Genomic DNA, 10,877 nt, shown 5'->3' on the forward strand with positions numbered 1-10,877 from the left:
GGGCCCTCAGAATCGTCACGTAGAGTGATATAACAGTTACATGGATGCCGGGCATGTACCCATAGGTACGGGACCGGGGGGGGGGGGGTTCTGCATGCCGAACGTCATTAAGTATTTCCTTTACTTTGGTGCTCATGATCGTAATTTGGATGATGCCCAAGATATTTGAGGCGTGAATACCTGTTGTTCTTCTAAAGGCTTGTTTATTACTGTGAAGATCACACCCTAACACTTAATTGTTCTATAAACGACACATGGACAAGAATACTATTCCCATAGAGGTTAGTCTAGTTAATTCCTGATGGACCGTATTTCGTTCAGCGTTACGTTGTACATAACACCAGAAACTATAGACGACATGGACGACATGGATGCCATATAATATTCCCAATAGTCACTCAATTTTACTTAGCTAGAAATAATGTCCACAGACTCAAATCTGTCAGCACGTCTCTACTGTGAGTTTGTTGACGCTATTGGCCGGTCAGGTTTGTTAAGAAGCTCCATACACTAGCAATATTTGTGGCCCAATTTTAAACTATTATTGGAAACGATTGTCATGTCATCTAAATCTGTATTACTACGCATCAAACGCGTAGAAATGTGAAACACGTTTAGTGGTGGCGGTATGTAGTGCATAATGAAAAGGCGTACTACGAACATTTATTTCAAAATGAGCCCTGTGATATTACAATCTACGTACGTCCTAACCATGTAGTTCATATCATAAGCCTGCTTATATACATACATATGTATCGAATACACTAGCTACACGTATAGCGTTTATGTACGTATTGATTGCAAGCACGGTAGATTTGAATATTCATTTGTTTACTGCCCGGTTATGGGGGTGAACTCATGAATATATTCTGAACTAAATGCAAATGTATTCAAATCACTTCCGACTCGCAATCTGAACTATTTTTCAGATCGAGTATAATCCGATTAGACAGGCGCTAATGGGAAAGTACAGAAACGTCCACCTCATCAGCATAAAAGTACAGAATTGAACTCAATCTGAACTATAGTACGGAAAATGTCGTAAACTGTACTATTTTTTCTACTAGTGTTTATATTATATGTTTCACTCTTCCTTATTTCATCTGACAGTCATGTTGATTTGTGTTCACAGAGAGATAAAATGGACTACAGTATCATTTTATATAATTATTATAGTCTGTAATATTGTTTTGTTATTCGTAACATAAAAAAAAATGTTCCGCCTAACTGAAACTCTAAAATATCTCTAGTTTGGTAGTGAATGACTTACTAGAAAACATGTTTTACCCGTAGTATCCATCGTCAATGTTCCTTATCTCTATTCAAACACTTTATATATAAATGATAACTCAACCAAACTTAACGTTTCGGTAAAACTAAAGTAGCATCAGTTATTTTCCAAAATCATTGAAATAAGTAAGTAGAGACAAGAAATTGGCTTTTAATAAATGACAGCACAACCACAGACGAAGAAATGTTTATTTGTTCAGGCTGTGAAGACAAAAATTGCAAGACAACGACCTTTGATGTTATATTTGTCATGCACATACCCCTGCTATAAATACAAATATGTAGTGATCGTGACGGGAAAGGTTGAAGTTGTCTATATACGTTCTCAAATTGTAAAGTTTGGCGTGACGTCACCATTACAGTGATGGAATATACATTCACATTGGCTGACGTCTATATTTATAGAATTAAATACAGAGCGGGTGAAATATTCAAAATGTTTAGTAAAAGCATATCAAACGCTTCCTATTTCAAATTGTGAAAATGGATATAATGACGAAGAAATAACTTAGACGACTGTTTCTACTTAACAGTAGCGAGAAACTCAACATATAACATATATTATCAAGAAATACGATTTTTGTGTGTGAAATTAATGATAACCGGTGATGAGTGATTGCGAAACAATTGGGTGAATGCATGAACCAAGAGACTTGCATCTTCCAGGTGGGTTAGCCGTCATACAAAGTATGGGATAATATTTCACGACAAAGGCGGGACTACATACGTCCCCCGAAAATTACGCACAAAAATCACATAACAGATTCTAATATTATGTAATTTAGTCGTGATTGTTTCCTTGTCGGATTAGCTACAGTAATAGTTGGACCTGTCTATCATTCTCTGTTTGTTTACGGTTAAATATTAATTTAGTGTACACATTCCTGTCCATGTCAGCACTATAGTGACTCACACTAGTCTCTTGAGAAATAACGACTGGGAAAAAGTAACAGTAAAATTGAGGACGTCACCTTTCTTAAGTGAATAACAAACATGTTAAGATAATGTGACTTAAACTGTTTCTAATAAATCTCATAAGGGACAGGTGCCAGTCTACCAAAGACCCACGAAAATACCCTAGTGATGGCCATCTCTGATATCCAAGTCCCTTGTTCTTAATCGATCAAGATTTCATAAAAACTTATGTAGGCCTCTGAAAGCTGTCAAGTGTCTGTCATCCATTATCGGGTTTGCTTCATTTGGAAATATCACATCATTAAATCATTCAATTAATCGAACCGTCAGTCGATAATTTTGCGCTTTTTAGCAAAGTGAGCACTTAATACAAATCTAAGTGTCAATTAACTTGCTTCTAAAGAATGTCATAATTGTTCTCAAGGTGTTAGTGGTATTTGATGTATGATTATGAATAAAAATTGATGGATGTATGAAGAAAGAAAAAATATGTTGTTAATATATATAAACTTTCAAAATTATCAACGTATGAACTAAAAGCTTATTCAGAGGCTGAAGTATATGATACTGGAATATGGTTGAGATACATGAGGCTTGATACTTGGTTTGTCTTTTGTCTACAATTCAGCCATAATAATTTTTAGAGAGTACTTAAATATTGCACAGTCATAACAATTCTGTATTTCTAACGTCGATGTTTGACAAAAATACACATAGAATATACTTGTTTCTCGTTTGATTTGTTATCGTACAATCTGACCGTTTTACGTTGACACAGTTTGTCGGCTATTTGTCTCTGATTACTTAAAACTGAACATCGTTAGTACCCTTTTAATAACGTTAGTAAGTTTAACACGAGCCATTAACTCTATGACACATGGAAAAGGGTTATGCAATAATGGGCATTAAGCATCAGTGTCTCTTAGACTATCAATAATATTGTCCATACACTGTTACCACATAAACAGTGATCGCTAGGAAAACCATTCACATGCCGTCTCCGTTAAGTTGTTGAAATTTAACCCTACTATACAATACAATAACCACGTAATATGATATCAATGTCAGCGTTAGGGAAAGGTAATATCACACACATTATACTGAACTTTGAATTCTTAATCTTGGTGGAATTATGTTTTTCTCTATTGGAACGCCCCAAAAACTTATAATATTTCCCGTGGGGGATAGGGATGGGGGACAGGGGTGGCGGTGGGGTCGAAGAGGATTAAAAAAAAAAACAGTTTATATTTAATAAGTATAATCGTCCACTGAAAATGTTTTCGCCAAACGCTTAAACGTAGCATGAGTACATAAGTGCTCAATACTTGCCCGTGTATGTTGCGTTAAAATTCGATGCTCTCAAAATCCAAGATGTTGGAGGATTAGGGTGAGGAAACACAGATTTTCACTAGTTTATTAGTTGTCGGAAAGATGCATTAGATTGAAGGTGCCCAATCTTGTCATGGACACACGATGACAGATCCTGTAACGTCACTGAATAATGTCAAAGGTTAAATACAATTCGAATGTACCCTTGAGATATACACTGCCATCAAACGTATTGATTTTCCATTCAGCGTGTCTTCAACCAAAGGCAATATTTTAGCATTTAATGAGCACTAATGAATTGCGTGATAACATCAATGCCTTCGGGTAATTCAGTATTCAGACATATATAAACCTATAATCGAAGTAATCCAGCTGTGTTTTTCTTTGGTAAGGTAGAAGAGTTACAGCGCTTTGAGGATAAGAGCGAGAACATGACATAACTGTCCGGAAATGCGACGCCGGTTGTCGGAATGAATATTAAAATACGTGTATGGCATTGAAACCTTCTATTTTTAGTATGAAGGTCTGTGTGTGACGCTTAATAAATTCCAATATGTTAACGGTGCTCGATCTTAAGCTTAGCTTCTGTTTTAAAGTTTACCGATTCGTGCGCAATCTCGTTACAATGTAGGTTTTGTTAGGTCACTCGGAAACCTTGTGAAGAAGTCTATGAATGATGCCGTCTATCATAATTTGCATAAATGCGGAGCAACGTAACATACCCACAACCTATTAATTTCTTCTGCCTGACCTTTTTAAGAAGGTGAGATTGTTATTTAATGATGTCATCGTGTTAGTTCTTATTGGATTAACTGTGAAGATTCAATTTTTTCATTAGCTAGCTTCCCAGTGTACATTGGCGATAATAACCATTTTCTCATCTTGACGTTGATTGACTCTCTCAAAGTGTCATACGCTATTACATTTGCTCCTTTGCTTTACACTAACAAGGATGGTTAAAGGATTTTAAGCATTCACACGATTTCAAAAACCCACAAACTAAGTAAAGACATGTAATTTGTGCAAAGTACACTATGAAATCATTGGAGACGGAAAGGCACAAGGAAATATAAATATGTATGTAGCATAATTACACAGTTACTATAATATGCTCAAAGCTGCACGAGCCCTAGACTGCAGACAGACACTCACATACATACATACATACATACATACATACATACATACATACATACACGCACGCACGCACGCACGCACGCACGAACGAACGAACGCGCACATACATATATCATCCATTCATCCATTCATCCATCCATCCATCCATACATCCATACATACATACATACATACATACATACATACATACATACATACATACCCACCCCATATTTAGGTACTGGATCCGATAGGAAATGGCTATGCTCACTAGATAACGATACAAGTTCATTCACGACTTGTGAATTGGAGGAGATATAACAAATTTAAAAGGAATAATTGAATGTAAAGCTAACTTTGTACACAATGATGGACACTGTGATAAACGTTGATGGATGAACTAATAAAAATGGTGTGAGAGACGTTAGTATTAATCTTCATGTACTACTATTTCAATTTGTGCTACATTGATTCTATAATGAAGACTAGGTGGCAATCACATCACAAATAGCATACAACTAGTTCGTACTAATCACATGGATTTTAGCAGTTGACCATTAATTTCAATCTATACCTGAACGCCTACTCTTCCCATCCCTTCCCAACAATTCAACATTTATCACGTTTTCATCGATTAGTAACATTTTCAACCGTTAAAAGTCATTTAAGATATTTGAAACTCGAAATCTTAACTTAATCCTTTATGGAATTTGTTTACGACTAAAGTTAATGGGCGATTAACGTTAGCCACGCGTATATTATCCAGTAATCTACGTTTACGTACAAAACCAGTGATGTGTCCATCTTGTAATTCGGATCTTGTGTACCATTTTTATAGTTATATCATTTCTAAAGTCTTTAGAAGTACCGCACGACACAATCGTAGAGTGTGAAAATACAATCCTCTGGACACTTCAAAATTTGATGAAATTTTCCATCTTTTTAAAAAGAATCTCCCGCCACGACATTATAGATCATTTGGGATTATCTGTATAGAATCGCTATTATATTATAACAACGGTGTTATTTGCATTTAAACATATATGTATGAGAACTAGTACTGTATCAAACTATCCAGGGCATGCAGCTACATGTTTCTGGAAATGTCATATGAGTTTACATCAATTTTATGTAATCCTGCTAAAGTTATGACTTCCGGGAAAATAAAACATTGATTTTAAAATGACAAGTGCTGTCTCGTTTACATGAAGTCAAAATCGTTTCAGCACTTTGCATAGATATACACATTTGCTTGATAGTCGTTCACTATGTGACCATCATTTAACAATTGCAGGTCGAGGTCTTCGAGGTCTTTTTCTTTTTGGGAACGGATAGTTTTCAGTAAAGTATACCAAGAGACCATTTTTTTGAAAACAGTGTCAAATGGATAGCTTGACAGACAATATGACAAAAACATAAAATTAGCATGTTGTGATTGAATATGCAGTACATGTATATGAAAGGGCAGATTGTATGTCGAGATAGCTACGAAAAGAAGGTCTTGAGAACCAATAAATTATGGTTCTTAAGTCACGTTTTTGAAAACATTCCTTTTCCCAAAACAAAATAAATCAACTTTTAATAGCATATTCCACGATAGACCTGTTGTGATAGGGAGGATTCCATGTGCTACAGTTTTGACATTTTTGTCACATGTTCATCTGATTACTTTCTGAACAGAGTTAAGGCGATAGCTTGTAATGCATGGGACTCATTCATCCATAACTACGGCTTAACCTTGCAGATTCAGTAAAGGCCGTTAAGTCGTTATCCCGGGAATATTACGTTGTCCCTTATGGATATTCAATCGAGATCTAATACATTAAGTTTTGACAAGCTTGCACATGTTATCGATATGGTAATTACTTCAAAGTTTATTATGTGTTGCTTTAAATGTTGCAAAAAACAGTTCTAGTTGTCATTTACTCAGTTGATGTGAATTGTGATTGAATAGAACATTGACAAATTAAGGTCTTAACCGCACCTTTATGAGCCCCCCCCCCCCCCATTTCTCATTCAAAGAATCACATGTACATGTTTTGTATTTAGTAGATGGCTTCCATTTCAGGTGTCTATAAGATTAAGACCAGGGGTTCTCATTGTCTGGGTGTTAAAGCTGTGACAGGTTATATAAAGGCGAAACGCTTTCATTTAGAAAGGTGCATCTTATAATATATAACATACTTCTGGACTTAATTGACTGTATCCCTTTCTTCGTGTACGTGAGGAACATGAACGATTCGGCGTGCAAATCAAAGGTCTCACAGGACTACACGCCGTCATCCTAATGATGAGGTGAAAGCCTATAATGTTCGTCAACACTTTCAAGAAATTGATGTTTATGCTATTAGTCATATCATGAATGTACACAATCAGCAAATATGGGACGTCTAAAGCTCACTGTGTAAGGGTCTTTGGTTGGTTTGTAAAGTGCGAAACGATAATGTTAAACTCTAGACAGACTAGATGTGGCATGGTTTGACGTACAACTAAAAATAGCGTAATGCAGCTAACACTTCGTCAAATACACGTCACATAGTTTGTCCACAAAAACCTCCACGTAGCATTTGTGCAATTGCCTCAGGTTCAACAAAGATGTAATGCGGTCACAAACATGCGTTTTCAATCTGCAAATCTATCAAAATAAAATCATTATGTTATGAGTTATGAATTAGTATATATTAATTGTAATATTTTTTTATTCGATATTATAATTCATTAATACAGCAAAAAGGGTATTTATCAAACGTAAAATGTTTACCTTTTAGCGACCGAAATACACACCATGGCTTAGTAGCGAGGAATAACAAAGGCTGTACAACTGACAAAATGAAGCCATCTAATTTAATTGTACAAATTAAAATAACTATCTGCTGCTTATGTTATCGCATTAAACTACTCTTAGTAGACTCAGTTCAAGCTTTAAAAAAAGCAATTTCCCGTGTCCCTACTTAGAACAAAAAGGAGAATCCTTTAGTAATGATCAAATGCGAATCGAAATTTCCGTCTCTAGATTTACGACTATAACTTTACCTTGCAATTATCAATGAGGTATGATACGCTTTATATTGAATTACACCACTTATATACTTAAATAACATTTATATCAAATCGAGATCAAAGCATAAATGTATGGGTCGGTCACTGCCATAAGAGCATAACTACGGAAACGTTATTTGAAAAAAAGGCCGAAAACGAATTTTCGTCATGAGGCCCTTGTAATGATTCTTAGTCAAATTTAAAGCAATTTTTTCCCTCATTATCTGTCTTCACCGAGGATAATTATTCTTGAGATAAGAGAATGAACAATAAACTATCGTAAAGTGACATAGCTGCTATTTTTGAAAAATGTGTCATGTTTTGAAAATGACAAAAAACAAACAATTTTTTTTTCACTAGGCTCTCTTGACAATGAACCAAGTTTAATTCACGTTTCAACCTAGCTATCTTTTAGAATAATGGTTGGCCTTGTGTGGGATTGGAAAACACACATGAACATAGTTCAAATTTTACAAGTGAAGTCACAAAAAATGATGTAAAGCACTTTTGGCATTCACCCCTTGAAATGATTAATTTTTATTACCGTAGTACTACGTTTGCCATACAATTTCCCATCTACTTTCCTTCCTCAATATATATGCAATTATCTCCTGTTATGGAGTTCACGTGCGTACATTTTCCATTAGTTGCACTGAGATGAGATGCATTAAAAAAGGCTATCTTTAGGGACTTGGGGCTTGTCTCAATTAAAATTACTTTAGCATTAACACTATGATCAAAATAAGATTGTGACGCTATTAAAATCAACACATTTCCATCACGACAGGAGCACAAAAAAGCTGTAAATATGCGATTGAATCTTAGACTGATCTAGTCATCAATCGATGTATGTCTATCACTGAGATATCTCTCGAATAGTTAATTAAGTGGAATATTAGATAAGTTTTTATTTGGATTACACACAGGGGACTCGCTTATATCATTGTTATGTTCGCAACAATTAAATTAAACATAAAAGAAAAAAACATCCATAATTCCATTTCTAGAAGTCGTTCTGAAATAAGAATTATTTTATTCTAATTTATCTTTTCAACTGTTGCTAAGTAATAACTTGATGTGACTTTCATGTTCAGAAAAACAACGCAAACTAAAAAAATATAAAGTGATCAGAAAATAGAGCTGATATTCATTTATTTTGACTTGATAATGTATGACATGTTTTTCCCATGTGAAGCAAATGGACAGGAAGCCTTTTAGTTGGAAACAAGTCTGTCGTCATATTGAATCTGAAGTTAAGACATTCAAAATTAGTATCAAATATTTAATTATAAACTCATAAATGGTTACTGTCTCCTTAAACATATTCCTGATGCGAAAGGCAGAATAGAAATTTTCAAATACTATCTACCATATGTGCAGGGTATAAATTTAGCTATGATGGAATATTTGCATTTACTAATTTTGCAAACAGGAACTGATAGTTTTTACACTTATGTACATAAAACACACTTACCGGCTTAATACCCGAAACACTGCATACGGCAAACAATGCCAACACGGAGATAGGTCCGACGATGTGAAGACGTTTCATGCTTTCAGCTTTTAGGTAATGACAGTACTGGTGCTCACAACATAAGATCGGGTATAGTGCTTCTTCGCTCGTTTCTACCTACTTTTATATATAATACTTGGCTGTATATGTGGGTGGTGGATTGAATCGAACGGTACTGAGTGGCATTTTATAGACTGAACTTAGGAGCGATAAAAGAGGGTTTGTAATGTTAATGATTTAGCAAATTACTTACTAAACGCTGCATCTATTATCTACGATATTCCGGTCACTTTTTTAAAGGATGCGCGTGATTGGAGGAGAAGTAATCATCTGGACGTGTATGAGAACGTAATGATGTAATCTGCATATGATTGACAGTGAATACATATAATGGTTTATCAGTCACTATCCCTACATCATAATAAATTTAATCATATCAATATGAAAGAACATAACTTTATATCAGCACTGTTTGATTGCTAACCACAAGAGTGTGCGCGACAACTGACAAAGGAACTGTATATATTCAAGAAATATATGATACCCATTAAATGTAATGCCAGTGGTAACAAGGGATATATATATATATATATATATATATATATATATATATATATATATATATATATATATATATATATATATATATATATATATATATATATATATATATATATATATATATATATGTATATATATATATGTATATATATATAACTTTCATTTCACAGCCAATGTTGGCAACTACTGTGAAGGTACCAAAGTCATTGCTTTATTCAGTATTAAATATCAAAATGTTAAAATATCTTTATTGTATTGTTATTAAAACAAGTGGAAAGTCGTCTTTTGGTTACTGTGAGTGATAGTCCTTTTATGTGTGTTCAATGACAGATTTTAATGTAATTTTTGTGTAATATGTTTTAACTGCTGTTATATGTATATATGTTTGTAATTTTTCATGTCAAGTGAAAGAATATGATCAACATCTAGCGCCATGGTTGAAAATGGTTTTAAAAATTCCACTTGCGTTTACATTGTAAGGAAATGCTAAACATAAAGCAAAGTATAGCTAACGAAATGTTGATGTCTTTCGCTGCCGTCATGTCTACGTGTTGGTTCCTTTCTTTGCCGAAATATATCTTGTATTTACCTCAAATTGACATGTAACAACAATTTTACGATGTAGAGATTACCTACGTACTGAGAATCGTTTATATAACATACTGACAACGGCGGTCTTCTGCATGGATGCCTTGTTTAACTATTGAAACGAGGGAAAGGTTTGATATTGATGGCCATACTCGGGAGATAATGAGTGTCACTTGTAGGAAATAACGGTAGGAATCAACAGAAAGCACCACGACAGGAAGAGGATTAGTATGGCAGAAACTCCTACATTTAAATGTAGTATAAGGCAAGGGTATCCGAGATACATAGCCCCGCAGAAGTGCTACTTTCACATGTACACATTTAAATGTCGTATAGTTTATTTTATAAACCAAAACTGTTAACGAATAAGTTAGGCCCATGTAACCGCATGTCGCAGACATCTGCCTAGCCACACCGCACATGTAACGCTATTTTGATAGATAAATTTCCCATCCTTCCACAAATGTCACTTTATATTGAAGATGTCTCTTAATAACAACGCAATTGAATATGACCGCTGAACAGT

The 10,877-nt window shown here is 34.7% G+C and overlaps 1 protein-coding gene across 1 annotated transcript in view; it reads right to left on the reverse strand.

Annotated features, from left to right (window-relative positions):
* The window catches only part of LOC144436672 (uncharacterized), a 35,155-nt gene extending 25,780 nt beyond the window's left edge, over nucleotides 1-9,375 (reverse strand). Inside the window, exon 1 of the mRNA XM_078125514.1 lies at nucleotides 9,164-9,375. Coding sequence (XP_077981640.1) covers nucleotides 9,164-9,241 — 78 coding nt within the window. The 5' untranslated portion in view covers nucleotides 9,242-9,375. The remainder of the gene's footprint in view (nucleotides 1-9,163) is intronic.
* Between the last annotated feature and the right edge of the window lie 1,502 nt (nucleotides 9,376-10,877).

Source organism: Glandiceps talaboti, chromosome 6, assembly GCF_964340395.1.
Source record: "Glandiceps talaboti chromosome 6, keGlaTala1.1, whole genome shotgun sequence".
Classification (NCBI taxonomy): Eukaryota; Metazoa; Hemichordata; class Enteropneusta; family Spengelidae; genus Glandiceps; species Glandiceps talaboti.